The sequence below is a fragment of the Rhea pennata genome, chromosome 16 (genome assembly GCF_028389875.1).
Source record: "Rhea pennata isolate bPtePen1 chromosome 16, bPtePen1.pri, whole genome shotgun sequence".
NCBI classification, from domain to species: domain Eukaryota; kingdom Metazoa; phylum Chordata; class Aves; order Rheiformes; family Rheidae; genus Rhea; species Rhea pennata.
The window spans coordinates 10,670,141-10,689,898 of NC_084678.1; the positions used below are offsets into that span (position 1 = coordinate 10,670,141).

A 19,758-nucleotide genomic window follows, 5' to 3' on the forward strand; every position below is an offset into this window, starting at 1 on the left:
AGAAAGACAGGTGAAAAGTAAGATCTGATACTCTTCAGGTAACACAGCTTACTCGAGATGGGAACTGTTATCAAAGACAAGTACACACACCATATTTGGCCCTTTATTGTGCATGAAAATGTCCGTAACCCTTACTGTAATGCACAAAGCACATGCACTATTTTGAAAAATCAGAGCAAACTACCCAAAAGCTACCATTGTTCCATGTAATTTGCACCTAACCAAGAAATTGGAAAACCTATAAGAACATACCTTGTTGATTGTATATTGCTATATTTGGGGGGAGAAAATTCCTTCCTTATCCCAGTGGGGAATTCAGCTCATGCCCTGAAGCATGAGATTTGATTACTCTTTTCTGAACATGCATAACTGCCATTGCTATTACTGGTCATAACATTTTGTCAGGAAAGAGAAATATTATTCTGCAATGTAATAAAAATAGATAAAATTCAATATAGCTTCAGAATCATTTGCTACATTTCCAAAGTAAACATTAAGCACCCATCAAGATTATTCCATTGGATAAGCCAAGGAAGCCTCCAGTGCTATCTGTTCATTTTATTATCTCTAATTTTCAAGTGTGCAAAAATGCTTTCAGTAAATATTATGGGTTCTTCCTGTGCTAAAGGAGATGCTGCATGACCTTCACCAAGTTAGTTATAAATAACAGGAGGAGAGTGCACACAAACGCTGTTTAGTTCCAGGGCTATTCAAAACTATCAGCGGAGTCTGACCAGCGAATAAAAATGGACACCAGATTCTGCTCACTTTTTTTTTTGCCTTCTTCATAATCCCACCCCAGTTCGCTGCTGAAAGGCATTCTGTTCTGTCAGCCATAATGGCATCTGCTGGTGGAGACAGGAAGCCATAAATCTGTAGGGTTCCTCTCGACCAAGCCTTGTTAATGCTCCCATTTATCACCGCGGATAGGGTGCCATCTCACTAGTGCTCTGCTCAGAAGTCCATCTTCTCAATTTCCCCTTCCCAAAGGAGTAACCATTTAAAAGAGTGACTTTCTCATCTTGCATGTTGAGACCGAGAACACCACTGATACAAATACCATACCCAGTGTGTAGCATTTGGATTTAAGCCATGACGCGGGAGAACAATAGCCGCTACTTGCTGATCCCGGGCTACGCTGAATCACTGCTTTACTTAAATCTAGAGCTTGCGTCTTTTAAACTCGCACAGAAGTAGCAGATCCCAGATGCAGGAGAGGTTAAAAATGGAGGGGGTTCTGTTCACCCCCAGATGCTTGCTGCTGTCCCGAGACATTACATCATGTGCCAGGGTTTGGCAGAACAGTTAGTAAAAAAGCTTTTAATACACAATTCCTCATAATAAACACACTCTCCTGATCTGAGGCACAATACCTTTCTGGGTGCCACCAGGGAGCACAACTATAAAACTGTAACTAGAAGTATCTGCATTTCTCTGATTTCTTGCATTTCTTGTGGGAACCAAGACACAGAATTTGAAGGGTTCAAAATCACAAATCAAGGCAGGATGGAACGTGAAAAGCGAATATGGGGCTGCATCCTGCTCCCGAACTACTTGACTCAGCTCCAGTGCCTCTCTTATAAATCAGAAAGCATGCCATCCCGTCGAGGGACAGCGAGGGACAGCGAGCGCAGATACCACTGACGCTGCGGTCACGCTTTGCCCCGAGTTTACACCTGTCTGATCTGAAGGCAAACCCCAAATCCTTAGGTGTGCACAAGGTAGGCTTTTACATGAGCTGCACACAGGTATAAGAGGTCCAAGCAATTCTGACTGATTCAAGGGTAGCTGTTCACTCCCGAGTCAGCTATGCTAGGCAGGAGTGGAAAAACGAGTATTTTATAGGAGTGCTATCCTATTTTGTCTTTGAAACTAAGCATTTATTTGCACCCATAAATTTAAATTGCTTACAAAAATTGCTCGGGTTCATACAGGGAAGGCTATCAAATGATTTAAGCAGACTACAAGATCAGGTAGGTGGACGCTTCCGTAAGCACCAGCTCCTATGAGGCTCCGAATACGGAGGTCGGCGAGGGGTCCTCCCTCGGCAGCTGAGGCCCTGGCCGAGCGCGGCAGCGGGGGCGCAGGCCACCGGGTGACACGGGCTACAGCCGGCCGGCCAGCAGCAGCGTAGCCCGGCAGCGCCTGGCCCAGCGGAGCAGGGGGAGCGGGATGCAAATTATTTCTATTATTCACAACAGTTTCCTTAGAAAAGCACAAATACCCCAACAGTAACACCTGAGAACTCAGTTCCGCTAGCAAATTCGGGTATTAGGCTATCGCATACTGTGAAATCCACTTACGAGACTTCTTATACAAATCGGAAGTAAATGCACAGACTTGAATCCATCCTTCCAGCCCCGAACCACTTCTAAAACCTCAAGGTGCTAAGAGCAGCTGTGGGAAAACCACCGCAAGGAGCACGCCAGTGCCACGGGGCTGCCGCCGCGGCGGGACTCCTCCGGCCGCGTGGCACTGCCCCTCGCGGCACCGCAGCTTCGCAGCGTCTCCCTCGCAGGGCGAGCGGCGGCCGGGACGGCCCGCAGGGGCGCGGGGCGGGCGGCGAGGAGGGCCGGGGAGCGCCCCGCGGGACGCGGGCACCCGGGGACGTGGGGGCTCCCCTCGCAGTCCAAGTGCCGGCGGGCAGCGGGAAGAGCACCGGGTGCTGGAGGCTGGTAACAACCCCGCCACCCTGGGTGCTTCCGCCGGGTCGTGGCTCTCGCTCCAGCGGGGCCCCGGGGGAGCCTCGGGCAACGCTGGCGTCCACCTGAGCCCGGACTGGGCGCTCAGCACAGCGGACGCCTTGCGCGGCCGTTACCGTCCACGGAACGACCCGAATAACGTCAACCGTGCGGAGAGGCCCTCACCCCCCGCAGCGCTGAGGCTGGCATCGCGCCGCAGGAAAGCGCGCCCGGAACACCAGCACCCACGCAGCGGCGCGCCGAGACCGGGGGGCGGCCAGCGGCGGCGGCGAGCTCCCCACGGCGGGTGGTCGCGCCCGGGTGGTCGCTTCCTACCTACGCTATCCCGGCCGGAGCGACTCGCTCCCTGGGGTGTTCCGGGGGAAACGGCTTTAGGGGGCGAGGGGCGGCGGCGCCACGGCGGCAGGGCTCCGAGCCTGCCGCCGCGGGGCCCACGCGAGCCCACGCGCAAAGCGAGCGCCCCGGCCCGCAGGGGGCGCGCGGGGAGGCGGGTGGCGGAGGGGGGGGGGAGGGCGAGGAGTGGGCGCCGTGGGAGCGGGCGCGCGCGGCGGGGATGCGCGCGCGGCGGGGGATGCGCGCGCGTGGGAAGGCGCGGAGCGGGCGCGGAGCGGGCGCGGGAGCGGCGCGGCGCGGCGCGGGCCGGCGCGCCCTGTCTCTTTAATAACTGCCTGCCGCCCGTCTGCGCGGAGTAAATTTCCTCCTGTCATCAGGTCGCGGAGGAGGAGTTTGTTAATGTTCAGTTTGCTCAGTGGATCGATGTTTGCTGGCATCGCCTCGCCCTGCCTGTGCGTGTGTGTGTGTGTGTGCGCGTGTCTGTGCGAGAGCGTGTGTGTGTGTGTGTGCGCGTGTGTGTGCGTGTGTGAATACCAGATTTCCTTCCATCCAAAGCCTCCCTGTCCTCTCCCATATCACTCACTGCCTGGCATCTGACAGCAGCGAACCTGCAGCGCTCCGCGCACACACACGCACGCACACACACACCACGCACACCCGGGCACCGCTCCGCCATACAGCTCTGCGAGGAGGAGGAGGAGAGGAGAGGAAAGGGAGGAAGCAGTCAGCCCCGCAGCCTTTCCAGAGCTGCCTTTTTAATATATACATATCTATTTTGTTATTTATTTATTACCGTTCTCTGGCACTGTGGGCGCCTTTCATTATTTGCTCCTGATCTTGGATGTTTGAATCAAAGCAAAGCAAGTGTTGCAACAGTTAAAAAAAGAAAGAAAGAAAGAAAGAAAAGAAAGAAAGAAAAGCCAACCAAAAAGAAAAAGAGAGCGAGCGAGAGAGAAAGAAACCTAGATCTCTAAAATAAAATAAAAAACCAAACAGGTTCCTATCAGTGAAGTGGAGAGGAGGGGGGCAGGGGAGGCTTGTCTGGGGGGTGTTGGGGAAAGCAGCTGAGAGGCAGAGGCAGAGAAACACGACTCAGGAGCGTCTCAGGGCTCTCGGATCTGGGGACAGAAGTGAGATTGGAGAAAGTAGAGCGATGCCAAGGAGGAAACAGCAAGCACCCAAACGGGCTGCAGGTAAGGAGAAGCCATCCCCTTACACAGCCTCCGTGTCTCTCCACTCCTTCCACTCCTACCCCCCTTTTTATTATTATTTAGGGTCACCCTTGCTTTTCCGGGCTGGATCTTTATTTATTTATCCCCCCTCCCCCTCCCTTCCCCTCCGGAACTCCAGCGAGGCAGTTTCATCCCTGGTGCCAAGCCCCCTCCGCGGGCACGGCTGTCCCCGGCGCCCGGCGGCGCCCGCGGAGCCTCCGCGGCGCCCCGCGCCCGCGCCGCCCCGGCCAAACTTCCCCCCAACTTTCCGCGGCGGCTGCTCGCCGGCCCGCGCCCTCCCAGCGCCGCCGGCAGCCTCCGGCCCCTGCCCGCTTGCGCGGGTTTTTTTATTATTTTTTATTATTATTATTTTTATACGCTGTTTTGGTTTTTAAAAACGTGCGTTTCGCGAAGCGGGTCGGTGTGTTTAACCTTTTATTTCGCCGTGTTTCTGGTGGCAACGCCGGCCGGGCGTGTGTGTGTGTGTGTGTGTGCGTGCGAGTGTGCGTTGTGTATGCCTGAAATAGTACAGGGACTGTCTCTGCTGATGAACCCGGTGGGGAAGTTCAGCCTTTGATCAGCAGTGGTGAAAATTGCAACAGGAAATAAAATGAAACGTTCTGACTGTTAGAAGACAAGCTACATTTTCAAATCAAATTCCTCTTTTGTTTGCTATCCGAGTTGATATATTTGCACGTGCCAAGTGGTTTTGCAATTAGCATTTTTTTTTCTTTCTTTAAGAAGAAAATAGTTTGCAACTTTGGAAGTGTTCTGTTTTGTCATTTGTAGGGTGTTCTTTTTCTTTTGGGGGCCAGGAAAAAGAAACAGACGAGTGGGCCTGTGTAGTAAATCTTTTCAGAGTTTTCTTTCAGGCTGCTTAATTGCTTTTTATTTTTTTTTAATAGTGTGGCGGGGTTTTGTTTCTGGGAAGTGCAATATGGAAGTTCATTTTTCTTCTGCCAGACCCACCCACTGAAAAATCAGCTTTCCAGTTGATTGCCAGCTTTGATTTGACATTTGATTGATCACCTGTCATCTTGCTGCCTTTGATCTATTCATTCTTGATATATATCAATAAATCACTCACCATGGTAACCCAAGTGCCAATGACGTAAGGCTTGCCCTCTAGATTCTCTTAGCCAGACATGCACAATTATTATCTTGTTTGGCTTTTAATGTAGGCGGGTTTTTTCCCTTCTTTTTTTCTTTGTGTCCTTCCTCAGATTAGTTCTTTAAAGAAAACTATTTTTTTATGACTTCAGTTTAAAAATTGTCTACTAGTTTTTCCTCCTCCTCCTTCTATTTTCTTGCTTTAGCATAGTATTAGGTGGGACAAAATGTATGGGCAAGTTTAGTGGCACAGTTGAATAAACTTTGGAAAGTAGTGCTTGGGATTCATTCAGGGGTAAATGTGATTTTTGAGAGGCTGAGGCATGTGCAACTTTTATAAACTTACACATTTTGCCATATTCATATAGGGGTAGGACAACGGTATGCAAGCAGAGTCTTTTGGGACATGACCGATGTACCTATGCAGGTTGCTAGCATGTTTCCCAGCAAGCAAAGATCTGGTTTAACTATAAATGACAGTTAAGATAGAAATGCATACATATATATGTATTCGGAAGAACTTGGTGATGAGTTGCTATTATTGTTTTATTCACAAAGAGGTTATCTTTGAATAAGGCATTAACGTTTTCAACTTTCAGGATAAACAGCTATTTTTTCATGGATGCTGATCATCTCAGTGACAGTGCTAGAATTGCTCCTTTTTTCTTTCTGTCGGGAGTATGAGGCTTCATTTTATTTTGTTTTCAAAGTAGGATTTTCACTTAGAAAAATGTGTAGTATCTTTTTGTAGAAGGGGCACCCTCTTCCTTTTTTAGGAACATAGGCTACAGACTAAGGAAATTCTTGCAAGCAAAGCCCATATTGTTGTTTCCCAGGATTTCAATGCTAAGAATACAGCAAGATATATTTTTATCCTGAATGTTACAGTATTTATGAGTGTCTAGTAATGAGATAGAAATCTGAATGACCACAGTAATGTCACTCCTTCCCTCTTCTCATTATAAAATGTGCATTGGTCTTCAGTGGTGCGTTTCTTTGATTATATTTGTCCTCAGATCAATGTTGTTTCAGGTGAGCAAAATACTGCAAATGCAGTCCAGTTTCAGCTAGCATAACCGATTTGAAGTAGATTTTTACATTTGCAGTAGTTCTGCTTTGAAGTTGTATGTGTGGGTTTGTTGGAGGGTAGGGGGGTTTCAAAGAGCAGACGTGCCTGTTGTATATAGTTCTTAAAACTGACTTTCATTTTCAGGGATAGTACTAGGGTTTTGTTTTGTATGGTGAAAAATACCTCAAAGTGACAGTAGACAGACTGTGCAGTAAGAAATGAATCGCTCATCAAGGCTGATAGCAAAGCTCCTTATTCCTTTTATTTAAAGGAGTTAGTACATTATCTATTACTTAATTTTCACTTTTATTTATTTTTACTTGCACAAGTTCAAAGGTATCAGTTGCACTGCATTTTGTCTTGATGGCAGCAGAGATATTGAAGAGAAGTTTGCAACTTTAAGCTTCTTTAGGTAGTTCACCTCCAAAGGAAGAGAAATGATAAGCCTTATGATTCTGAACATGCCTGCTTTTGTCATTGCCTAAAATTAAATACTATGCACAACTGTAAATAATTACTCCCATGCACTGACTTTGAAAGCAGGTTTCTAGTTTGATTAATGAATAATGTAAAGGTTAGAGAGAACCAGCAAGTGAATCAGAAGTGAAGTCCTGCTGCTAGACGAAAACCTATCTAGAGAAATATACATGGCAATTTTGTCCTTTTCTATTATTAATTTTAAGCCTTGTATTCCTAAGAAATATATTACAGACCATTGTAATGAAACAAGGTAGTGTAATTGGATAAGTGGGGCACTATTTATGTTTGATGGTGAGGATTTTAAATCTCAAATTATACTTTTAAAGCTACTTTATTTCACATCAACACAGAAACGATGAGAAATACATTTTGATCTTTGCAAGGCTGAATCTTTTTTGAATCGTCATTCTTTTGAGATCATCATTTCCATTTCGATAGTTCTTAAAGCAGGTATTGAGATCTCTTTATATCAGCACCTGCTTTAATATCGTACTTCTGTTTACAATAAACAACCCATTTGTGTTGTTAGCTTTCAGCCAAATGAATCACAAAGGGCTTTACCAGCCGTGGGCCTAATTTTTTTCTTGTTCAAGTACAAATCAAAAATAGCTTCACTAACATCAGTGCAGTTGCAGTGAATGCTATCTATCTATTCCGAGGAGTAAGAAGGGAATCAGGCCCAGAAAGTACTTCGTCGTTCAATGAAATGCAGCTACCTCTGGGGTAGAACTCTCGTAACAATTCCGTAACAAATGGTAATATATTAACAGAAGGGTGGAAAAAGGGTGGGAGCAAAGCGGAATTGCTATTCAGATTTTATTCCTAGGGGTATGAAATAGCTTTCAAACACAATTTCACTGGATTAAACTCTCCTTTTCCCTGCAGCTTGTTTAAATGTGCATATTTTATTTTGTGATCATGAATTGCTAGTTTGCTTTTTAAAGCCTGCAAAGAAGAAGAATCTGGACTTAACGCCTTTTCCGGCTGCAATTTTGTATTTCTTCCTTTCTTTCTCTCCCAGCTCCAATAGGCTATCTAAGAACCAAAGCTGTTGAAAAGTACAGCAGAAACAGATCTCAGTCACATTTATTTTGTCATTGGAGCTGTAGATGAATAATGCAGTTTTGTTTTTGAAAAAGTCCTCATGCAGCAGCAAGCAGAAGACAGTTCGCAGTCGTTACTTTAAAGCTGCAATTTGCCCCTTAATAGTAAAGGTTATTTAAAACAGAAACATTTTTAAAGTGAAATTGTGCTTCCTTCAGAGAGCACAGCAGATGAGCAGCTAGCTCTGATAAGTATATTCCCATGTTTAAAGGAAGCAGTATATACATGTATTAATAATCAAGAAGGTTGTGGCTTTTTAAATATTATTTGTATCCTTTATTATGTGAGCAATAGAAACAGGTTCCAAGCAAGCAGTACTGAATGAAACTGTAGAAATGGCAGCACTGCTTTGTTTAAACATCCTCTAGAAAAGAAAGTGCACATCAAAATCACCTAAACAGCTCCTGCCTGAGAACCTTTCCGTTACTGTGCACATCACCACACTGACAGATGACAAAAAAGCCAAGGTGTGCACAAACAAGAGGAGGCTTTACCCAGCACTTAATTAAATAGATTCCAAAATATGTTACTTTTCCAACTAAAGAGCCACCAAATTAGTTGCCATCTGCATTAAATTCTGGTATCGGGCTACTGCGTCCTAAGCTGCTAAATAATTCGTCCCCATGTCAGACGTCAGGCCTGAATGGGACAGTTTGAAATCACATTCATTGCAGTTTGCTTATTTCAATTTTAATCTTGCATATCAGAGCACAGTATATTACCACCGTATAAAGATTGGGACTCACCAAGAGTTCAGACACTGTGACTGTAATATAAAAGACATTTCCGTCAGTAAATGACATCATTTTATAGTACAGTTAAAAGCGTATTCATTGTCAGATATTCTTTTGCGTAAACGATCTCCCTCCTCCAGGCTCTCTAATCGAGAAGCCCGTTTTCTTCAAAACTGCAGGATTTTGGTATTTCCTCCTGGAGGTTTCTCCTGATTTTTTGCTCTCGTTAGCAGCACCCACCTCAAGTCACTGTTTCCCCTAGACGAGGTCCCTGGAGTTCCTCCGAAGCACAGGGCTATGGTGAGCCTTTCTCCCGTCATTTTACTTCACATCCCAATGAGGACATCACTCCCAGAGAGCAACTCCAGACTCAGGAAAAAAAAAAAAAAAAAAGGGGAAAGAAAAAAAAACCTGTCAGTTGCTGTGGCTGCAATTCCCAACTTAGCAGCAGCGGAGGGAATGGAACTGTACTCTATCAATTACAGTTGGAACCAGAGGCTAAACACTTATTGTGTTAAGCTATTGTGCAGATCTTAAAAGCTCAAATGTGAAAAAAAAAAAAAGAAAAAAAAATCATGTCAGCTAGTGGAGGGAAGAATAAGTCCTGATTCTTCTAACGGATAATGTATTATTAGTAAATGCAGAGTAAAATGATTCAAATTCTATTTACTGCCTTGTTGATTGAAATGTGTATACCATATTAAATTGAAAAAAAGGGGACCCTACTGAATTTATTATTAAAATAGCCCGTTTTCCCCCCTCTTCTCTCTCAGATGATAGTATTTGTGAAGTTTTACCTCTAAAGCGTGCTCATGCAAGCAGAGAGACATTTTCATCTGTCTCCAAATCTGATACAGGAGTCAATTGGAAACACATTACACTCTCAGCTGAAGTCTTACATTTCATTTGGACAAGAGCAGTAATTTTTCATTACCTATTTAATTACAATAATTTACATGAGAGTGGGCCCAGTTCTGCAGCTCTTACTCAGCACTTTGCTTCAGTGGGTAACTGGCCTGTATAAAGACTGCAGATGTGAGACTGGGCTGTTTAGCTGCAAAACAAACTGTTACTGAAAAATACTTATGGTTCGTGTCTGAAGAGGGACCAGATTCTACCATTAAGCTTTTAAACACACGCTGCCTTTGAAATGTACAGAGACTTCTGGCAGTTAACTTAGGTTGCTAATGGTTCCCCACTCTTTTCTGAAGTTCCTGACTGATATATTTTACTTATTCTCCTAACTTCCCTTCTAAAATGAGTTTCCAGTCTCTGTGTTAATTATTGAGTGCTGTTTCTTGATGACATGGTCTTTTAAAGAATCCTTTTTAATACGTTATGCTACGTCCTGCGAAGCAGCAGCAGCTCTCACCTAAATGCATGTAGACTGTTTCGTAAATTAAAAGCCAAAAAGTTTCATTCAGTTTTAGACACTAAAATCATTTCGTTCTTGTTAAGGTGACCTCTCTCTTGAGGATATTAGGTCTTGGCGCCTAGTCATTTTTAACCATGTTATAATAACATCTTTTGCAGCTCAGAAATACCTTGACAGAGCGCGGTGTATTTTTAAGGTTTCAAGGAGAAACGCATCACAGAAGCACACTGTTTCCCATTAGATTTGCACATCACTCTTTAACTGTTGCAGCCTTTTCATTTGTTACCTTGTGAGGTGTTTCAGGAGAAAAGAAGTGGAAAAACTGGTCTTATGATCTAAGTGTTACATTAAGTGTTTAGTTTAGAAAAATGAAGAGAATCTTTGTTTCCCTAAAAGAATTTTTTTTTCTCCTTTGCCTTAGGAAAAAGAAAGTCACAACAATAGTTACAAAAGGACAGGATTAGACTGTGAGAAATACGTAGGTCCTAATGCGCAGCACACGATGGTTGTAGGTATTGGTAAAATTCCACAGGCAAATGAACGATATTAAATATATTGGAAATATATCTGCTTTATGTTCACACTCATACACCCTTGGAAGACGGATAGACAAGTGCCTACCTGGGAGAGGGATGCACAGTTCTTAGTGATACAAGCTGGAAATCTTGGTTGTTCAAAGCACTTTTCAATAATTCCACTGATACTTGACCACATGCTAAAATTGCTGCGATGATAGGAGTTATGTCCACTGAAAGTCCTATGTTAGTGTGTATTTGCTTTAAACCCACAGTTCCTGGAGTCTGGTGATTATCAAAGTGCCCTGTATGCTTTTTTAAAAGGAAAATTATTTTAAACCCTTTGCTGTGGAACTAGAAATCTTGAAAACATGCAATCTAATAGTTCTTATGATAGAAGAAAAATACCATGAATCTCAAAGTTATTATTTTTAACATCTCATAATTTTCAACTAGTCTGATTATTTTTGAGGGTGTGATTTGTGATTTTTGGCCATATTGCTTCTGACTGATTCTCATGATGAACGGTGGCTTATGTTCTTGTGTATATAATTATATATATATGCACATACATAATACAGTAAACAAAATACGTAACATAATGATGGAGTGGAGTTACTTGAATAGTAGCTCTGAATTTGTATTGCTATAAACAAAGCAGTTTGGGCTTTGAGAGATCAAATCATTGGTTTTTGAGGAGTGGCTTTCAACTGAAATTTCACAGAGATTGTTTTTTAGTGGCAATTAAATCCAGAAAGTTAATAGCCAGTAACTGTTCTTTAAAGCCTAAACACTTGCAAGACCTGTGAGGAATGCATGGCCTGCCCTTTTTCAGATATAATCAGGCTCAACTTTATTGAAAAAAAAAATACAACTAGCAACATTAATGCAGTATTTTTATTGTATTAATGTAAATGAGATGCTGACTTCCTTCTTTCATCTCCATGGCTTGTATCTATTATAGTTGTGTTTTATTCCTTTCTGTGTCTTTTCTTCGTGTATTCTGCAAACTGCTATCGTCTAATGATACAGGGACTCATTAAAGTTACTCATGATGCTAAAGAGACTATGGGAAGCATCCTTAACTCCAGATGGTTAGAGAGAGGCAAAACTACTGAATGTATGGGGAAAATCAACTCAGACCAACCCTACCATTCCCATTTTGGATAACCCCTAACACTGATAGGTCAAATTAGAAGAAAAAGTTTGCAGGAAGGGCCATGTACTGGAAATAACAGGTCATTTTTAATATACATCCCTACCTGGCAAAGAGGAAAAACAATAAAGTTTTAAGGAGCTTTCTGGCTCTTCCTGCACCTCTCTCAAAAGACCCATTTAATTGAAAAGCCTGTTATGCTTGTTTTTATGCATGTAAAAGAGAAAAGGGCCACTTTTGCACAAGGCTTAATATTCTTGTATAGTATAATAAGAGCTCTTTCTGGTTGCTTTTTAACTCTCTTTGTTCATATAAAATTAAGATCCACTTATCTTAAATTGTAATAAATCTCATCCAGTATTGCTTTCATAACTTAAAAAATGCTATTAAATATTCCCAAAGAATCTTTGCTAGAATGATATTTGGTGTGTTTATGTGGGATCAGTGCACAATTTCTACTGAAAAAGCAGCAGCATGCAATTCTTGTTTTTAATGAAAATAATTAAATTCACTGGGATGCCCTGAGAAAAGCAGAGACTTTTCTTAGTGAAACTCTGCTTAGAGCAGATTGAAATGAAAATCTAAATGCACCAAAGTGCAGTTCAGTATGTGCACACAATAAGCTCACTTCTATCACTGACCCTCTGCTTAGACTGAAGTCATTTTTTTCATCGAAAGGGAAGATTTTACCCTGAGTTTTCCATATATAAATAATTTTCTATAAATTACACTGGGAATCACTATCTCAATTCATCAGGCTTATAATTTTTTCTGTACATATAAGATCAACTCATTTACTTCCTACAATGTGAGTGGACTTCACAGAGAAGAGCTGTATCTTTTCATGATGTCCAGTTTTGCAGTGAAGAAACAAAATCCTCTGAAGATGCTTTTTGGGGAAATGATCCACTCCATAACCTTATTCTAGCTGGTATATTGGTCTACTAAAATTATTTTAATACATTTTTCAGCCACATCATAACATTTATAAGCACAGGCAAGTAGCATTAAATTAATATGTGAAAGGAGAAAGAAGCTAAGTAGTTATATTGATCATCTGTAGCATTAAATGCTAAAAAATTAAAAGCTTTCTAATGCTTTTGATTAGCTGCATGGTTCCTGCTCATACACGTGTGCTTTGATAGGAAGCTGAGTAATATTTATTCACACTTAACACCTTTCTTCTGAGGATTTCTTACTAATGCAATGTAGTCCTCAAAATAACCCCAGTAAATGAGAATATTTTCTCCCCACTTTACAAAACAGCAAATTGAATCCTGGAGGTATTAGTTAGTTTCCTCAAGGTCAAACAGCAGCTTTGCTCCAGGTTCCCTGCTGGAGCCCTTCTGCCAGGGCATCGCAGGAAGGCACCAGGAGCAGGACCTGAAGCCAGATTTATCTGTTCTGTACCACCTCCTGAAGCCCAGGAGTTCCCGGGAGGGGAAGGGCTCGTGGTCAGGGAACATTAGCTCTGTGAACTTCCAAGCCAAGGGATTTTTCCTAGGGAATAGTTTTAGGCAGTAAAATTTAAGTTCCTTAACTTTCCTAAATTATCCTCAGATGCATTTTTGGCCTCTGGTAAGTGTCAGGACTAGAGAATTCACTTACAGTTAGTTTTCCGCCCACGTCCTGTTCTACGTTTATTTTGTTCAGACCTGGGATCCAGCTTTCTATTTCTGACAATATATCATATATTACCCTGGGAGATATGAGAAGGCTAGTATAATTATTACTTAACAGGACATACACATTTCTCTACACACAGAGTGCTGGTGGTGACTGGAAACTCCAGGCAATAAATTTTGATGCCCTGATTATTGTAAGGCAGCTTCTCGAGTTAAATGTCTAAATCTTTAAATAGGCATCTAAAAAGAGACCCAGATTTTCCAAAGGATTTCACATTAGGCAGTTCCCATTGGATCTTGTTCAGGTCCTTCTCTTGTGTCAAGAAGAATCACAAGCCTAGATCGAGGATAGCGTTGTTCTTCTGAAGTGGAAATGTATGCATGGCCTGTAGAAGAAATATGGTACAAGTAATAGCCTGTGGATTCATTAGGGATTGTTTATGTTTGTTTTCTCATGGTATTACCTTTCAAGAATAGTCATTTCAGTCATTATATTGACAAGAGTTCAGAATAAATCTTAGGTAGGATCTGCCGTACCTGAGAGGCCACCTGCTCTAACAGAGGCCCGATCCTGTTGGGCCGAGTCGCCAGGTAGGGTGGCCTTCCCTGGAGCTGGGGCTTGCGAAGCTCTCCCGTGGCTCCTTTTCATGTGGATATTAATGCTTGACTCTGTTTCTGAATAGTGGGTTATTGGAGTTCATATGCAAATTCCCAGGATGGGAATTTGTGTCTCTTTGATAATTGATATAATATAATAATAATATAATAATAATTCTTAGTGGTCCAAAGTCTTGAGCTTGACCCTTGTATATGTAATTTATGTTTATTTCTTACTGTTATTAACTGTAATTTAGTTGGTGCCTCTCATTGCCTTAGATTGAAGAGAGTGTCTCTATCCTGCAGCTCCTCCACAAACATTGCGCTTTTAGGGTTCCTTATCCTGTATTCTCACCCAGACATTTCCAAGTCTGTCAAATCCTGTCATTTTATTCCTTACAGATCATTCACAGAACATCTCCTGTTGCACACACAAATAAGGAACAAGTGCAATCAAGATGCATCATCGTTTAGCATAACAAATAAAAGCTGATCTGTGCAGATTTCCCTTAAAGCATCTTTTAATATGTATTGTCAAAATGTCTAAAGATGTCTTTTACTCATAAGCATTTAATTATTTGTGACAATTAAACTAATATTCAGAGCAGGAAAAAAATGAGGGTATTAAATATTTTCTCTTGTCAAAAGCTAACGAAACATCACCTGACATAGCAAACTCCCTCTATTTTAGATTTCAAACATACTTTATAACGGAAGAAGCACTTGAACAAAATTCCAGAGCCCCATTTCACAACTCTGAATTTTGCGTGTATTTGAGAAAATGGTATTTTTAAAACCAGACCAAAATTTAAGGACACATCCTTAAAGCATGTATCAGGGAAGAGCAGCCGAACACTTGATGTGTAAAAGGGCGTTGCTATGAGTTTTCATGTCTGCACTTAACTCTAAGGCCGAGGTCCCCCCGGGATGAATCAGGGGCTCAGACCTGAGTTTTGTAGCCTACACTGATTATTCTTGATTCTTGTGCGTGAGAAAAATAGCTCAAACACGGCCAGCCATCAGCCTGGGCTCGGTCTGGAGGTGCAGGTGGGGTTGCCTTTCCCTGATGGCGCCCGCAGCCGGGTGCGCTGAGGAACCGGTGGGGCCACGTGCGTGGACGGAGGCAGGAACGAGCAGCCCGAAGCAGAAACTGCCGCAGCCCGTGCCGCGGCCGAAGCCTCGGTGCCTTCACCTGCTTGGCAGCCTCTTGCGGGTGTAAGAGTTGAGCCATGTGATAGCAGAAAGGAGAGCCGGGGAAGGGGGAAGAGCTTGTGGAGGAGAGAGAGACCCCGGAGGCCTTGAGGTTAGCTGCCTGGACGCCGGGAGCGCTGCGGAGCCGCGCGCTTCCCGAACCCCGCGCTGTGGCACGGCGCTTCCCCTCGCTGCCGCCGGCTGCTGCTTTCGGTTGGATTTCGATGGTTCCTGGTGTTTCCAGACCTCAGCTGCTCAGAGCAACGATTTCTATTTTGGGTATCTAAGTTCCCTTTCATAAAATGTTCTTCCTGAAATTCAGGCAAGGATGTTGTTTGGCAAAATTTATAAAGACATCCATCAGTTTGGGGTTTTTCTTTTCCAAGATGTAGTACCACTGTGCTTTCTGGCAGTGACCGCAAAAATTCCCAGCGATATCTCATGCTTTCCCGGAGCAAATCCACTGAAATTGGTCCAACTTTTACAGCTTAAAAGTTGCCATTGCCAAAGCAAGTGCTTTAGTGGGCGAGGCTGCCCTGGCCGAGCGTGCCGTCCCCACCGCGCAGGTCACCCCACCCGCACGGCCCGGGCCGCACGGCGCCTGGCGAGGCCCGGGGGCGGCTTTGGGGCTGCAGGGTGTAGCGTGGCCGCGCGGCGTCGGCGCTCGGGGCCGCCGCTGCCGCCGCTCCTCCGCCCGCCAGGGCAGCGCGGCCGCGAAATGGCCACCGCCGGCTCTCCCTGGCGGAGACGCGCGCCGCAGCTAGGCCGGAGCCGAGGGGGCAAAACCCTGGCAGCCGGAGAGGCTGCTGTACCCGAGCGAGACGCTCGGAGAAAATACGAAGGGCAATGCCAAGAGTTTCGACCACAGATAGCTGTTTAGATTAAACAGAAAGAGCCCCTTGGGTTGAGACCTGTCCTCATGCCGCGACATGCAAGTGGCGAACGGCTCGTCGGTGCGGCACCGCCTGTAAGTAACTTGCATGTGTTTTGGCGGCAGCCCCACAGCTCCGCCTTTTGCTTTCCTTGGGGGGTGCGTGGGGGTTATTATATTTTATTTATTGCTGCATGAGAGGTTTTCTTTCGAAAGTGAATCTTTCTGCCCAGAAGTCAGTGGCGAAACTTGAGGCCGGGGTAGCGAGGGCAGGCCAGGCCGCCTGCTGCCCCGCGCTCCGCTTCCCCTAACGCGAGTCCCGAGAAGGATCGTGGAGAAAACAGCCGCCCTCGCTTCGCTCCTCTGCCTTCCCTGTGATCTTATTAGAGATTTTATCAGCTTGCAATTCAGGTTAAACAAAGGTAAATCATTTGGAGAAATATTTACGGCGGGGCGGAGGGGGTGTTATGATGACATCTACATCTGGTTTTCCACTTGTGTGGATTCGGGACATTTTGCCTTAATCATTCCAAATGTCTCTGCTAAAATCTTTCAATTTTTATCACCTGTGAGGTATAGCTGGGCAGGTTTTCCGTAGGTTCGTGCCTGATACACCTCCATTGGCAATCTGTGTGTGTTAAAGTGAAGTACTTAAACTTGTTGTTAGGGTGAATATATTAAAAGTCTCTTTCTTGCATTTAGCCTCATCCATGATAACTGTTTGACAATATTCAAGTTCAGTCCAAATGCAGTATTTCCAATGCACAAAGTATGTTCAGGGGAACAAGAGAGTGATTAGGAGTTTCTCCAAGGAAATAAGCATCTCGCAGCCATCATCCTACGACTGGGAAAGTTCTAATGCATGACATCTATATAATTTAACCCAATTTTTTTTTTTGCAGTGATGTAATGGGGAGAGTGACCTGGACTTTGTAAAAGTTCCCCTACTTACTTCAGATTCCCCAGGGCAATGTAACATTCTAGACAGTGTTTTATATGCCCTGATTAAAATGTAACATATTTTTGCATTTCCTGTGCAGTGACCTGTTAGTGCTCATAGACAGAACACTTAAGGAACAGTTACAAGGAGACATTTCCAAATGTGCCTAATATGTGAGAGTTTTTATAACATTCTTATTTCATTTGAAATTGCAGCTACAGCAGGAACCATTCAGATGGCGCATTGATTTAACTTTTTAATCCACTGTTTTGCTACGTCAAGTAAAATAAATGTTTGTTTTTAGCTTTTTTTTTTTACTTTGCTAGAACTCATTACTACTTTCTTTAAGCTTGGGATTCTAAAGGGAGCCACATTATCTGAAATTTGAAGTGTACTTTTTGTAGCCGCTTTCTCACGACTCCCCCAAGGAAAAAAAATACAAAAGTACAACTTTAGCAAAAAGGGCTTTTATATCTCTATCAGTTATAGAAACACCAGCTGCAGTAGATTACAAATGTGTTTGGCTGATTGTGATGTTGTGTGGGGAAAACTGTCACAAGGAGCTGGATTCTGCTCTCCTCGGCACTGCCGGACGTCACATAGCCTCACCGCTGCCTCAGACGGTGCTGGGCAAGGCTCTAAGACTGCACATTACCTATTGCCAGATCTAGCTGGGTACTTGCGTACGCGTACTGGTGCTAGGGAAAAAAAAAATTGAGTTGTCAATTTTGACCAGCAGTGCTAACTATGTGTCATTGTTTGCATGTGTTTTTCTGTGAGCTGAAGCAAAAGCTGAAGCAAAAGCAAAGCCAATACTTCTGTAGGCTAGCTCAAAACCTCCAGGGAGGATCACTCAGGTTATTGTTCTTTATTTTTTATATCCAAGAAATTTTGTTTACTTTTACTTTCTTGAAGAACAAAGAGGGGGAAAAAAGATCCCACACAGCAGAAATAACTGTTTGACAGGCCCCAAATTGTGGAGTAGTTGAATGCCACAAAGAAAAAAAAAATGATATAAAGACAGCAATGCAAGATGGGCAAATTTGCATTTTGGTGTTGTTGAGTTTGAGAAAAATGAATGTGTCAAAGTGTGTGCAAGTCATATCACCTCACTAATATCCTGGGGTAAAAGGGTAGCAACTTAAAAGCTTTCAGTTGGTCAGCGTCTTGGTTACTGTTTCATTTAGCTTCTTGTACTTTGAATCGCTCTGGGAGTACTTGGTCGGGCCCTGGTTTATTTTAACAAAGAGAAACTGACATATCAAAGTTCTGTGTATATTTTACAGCAAAAATGCAATTTTCTATTTTCATTTAATCCCAGGAATGTTGGCATTTTCCAGGCTGTCAAACAAATGAGTGCATTGGAGGACATTTAGATGTGTCTATCTAGTTCATCTATCTAATCTACCTCATTTCCAAAGTGCCCATCACCCTAGTGTCTAGGTAGAAAGTATCTGTCCCTAGTTTTTCTTTGTGTAAAGACACAAAGATTTTATTGGCTGTTGTAACTTAATTGAGTCCTGAGAGCTTTCCGATTCATTTGTAAAAATAATAACAAAAACATTATCAGAAAAGTGATTCATTTTTTCACTCTTACTCAGAATTTCCTTCCTCTTCTGAATGTTTTTTGGCTAGCTGGTTATTGTTGCCTTATCTAGAAAAGGCTATATTTTAGAGGTGTTGTATTAAACTGGAGTTTTACCTGAGTCAGCGGTGACTCAAAACTGCATTTGGCATCTAAAGTGAAATTCACTCATGCCCTCTAACTTCCTCCTGCTTTTTCCTGCAGAAGTTGACTTCATTTACTAAGCCACTTTGTTTAGCAGCTGCATCTGTTCTATGACCCTTTGCCATATAAAACATAGGTAAAGGTAATAAAAAGTAATAAAAATTGTGGCTTCAAAATTATATCTTCTTTTGGAAGCCCTGGTTCCTGTTAAATGTAATTACTTCTCTCTCTTCCAATTAGGTAAAAATGCATCATAGCAGAGGCCTGAAGTCTCCGTTAAAGAAAAAAAAAAAGCTGTTGATTTGCTGTGTCTGTGCATGTAGGTATCACTATATACATGTATACATTGGAAAATGCATGCCACAGCAGAGCACGCTGGGGCTGCCAGTGTGTGTAGTCACCTCGTTGGTGTGAGTGGTCATGGTAATTTTAGAAACGTGTCTGCTGGGCATGCAGTGGCACCTGCATTTTTGTATGCCACCTTCTGCTTTTGAAAAATGTGGCATAAGTGGTAATCAGTCTGCAGAAGTCAATAAACTCTCGTCTTGAAGAGGCCAAGTCACCAGCATGGTGCTTACTGAGGGAGAGAGCTTGTTACAAATGCTGCAAGTGTAGCTTTCTCAGCTGTAATTGAATTTGATCTCAACTGTACAGTCAGTTACAGCCCCTTTTCTACTCTTCTCCTGTGTGTGTTGAAAGTGTCTATAAAGACACTTTCATTATGATAATTTCGTTGAGATCTAGATGTTTCGTACGTGACAGTGATTTCTAATCCCACCTGAACTGACAGATCACAGATTTCAAGCCCCTGGCCCCAGCGTGCAACACGAGTTCACAGAAGCACAGTAAAACATTGTTCTGGTTGTTTGGCTAATCCTATAGTGATCGAGTAAGAGATGGATTACTCTTTGCAAGATTTAATTTCATCTTCCGGATGTTTGCAATGGACCAAAGTATGGACGTGATTACATTTCACAGATTTTTGTGTGATTTAAAACAAAAATTATTAGCAGAGC

The 19,758-nt window shown here is 43.3% G+C and overlaps 1 protein-coding gene across 5 annotated transcripts in view; it reads left to right on the top strand.

The window, feature by feature from the left end:
- The first annotated feature begins 4,093 nt into the window (after nucleotides 1-4,093).
- Nucleotides 4,094-19,758, top strand: part of TSHZ2 (teashirt zinc finger homeobox 2) — a 222,473-nt gene continuing 206,808 nt past the window's right edge. For all 5 annotated transcript variants that reach the window (XM_062589286.1, XM_062589289.1, XM_062589288.1 and 2 more), the window contains exon 1: nucleotides 4,094-4,228. In XM_062589286.1, coding sequence (XP_062445270.1) covers nucleotides 4,189-4,228 — 40 coding nt within the window. In that variant the 5' untranslated portion in view covers nucleotides 4,094-4,188. The remainder of the gene's footprint in view (nucleotides 4,229-19,758) is intronic.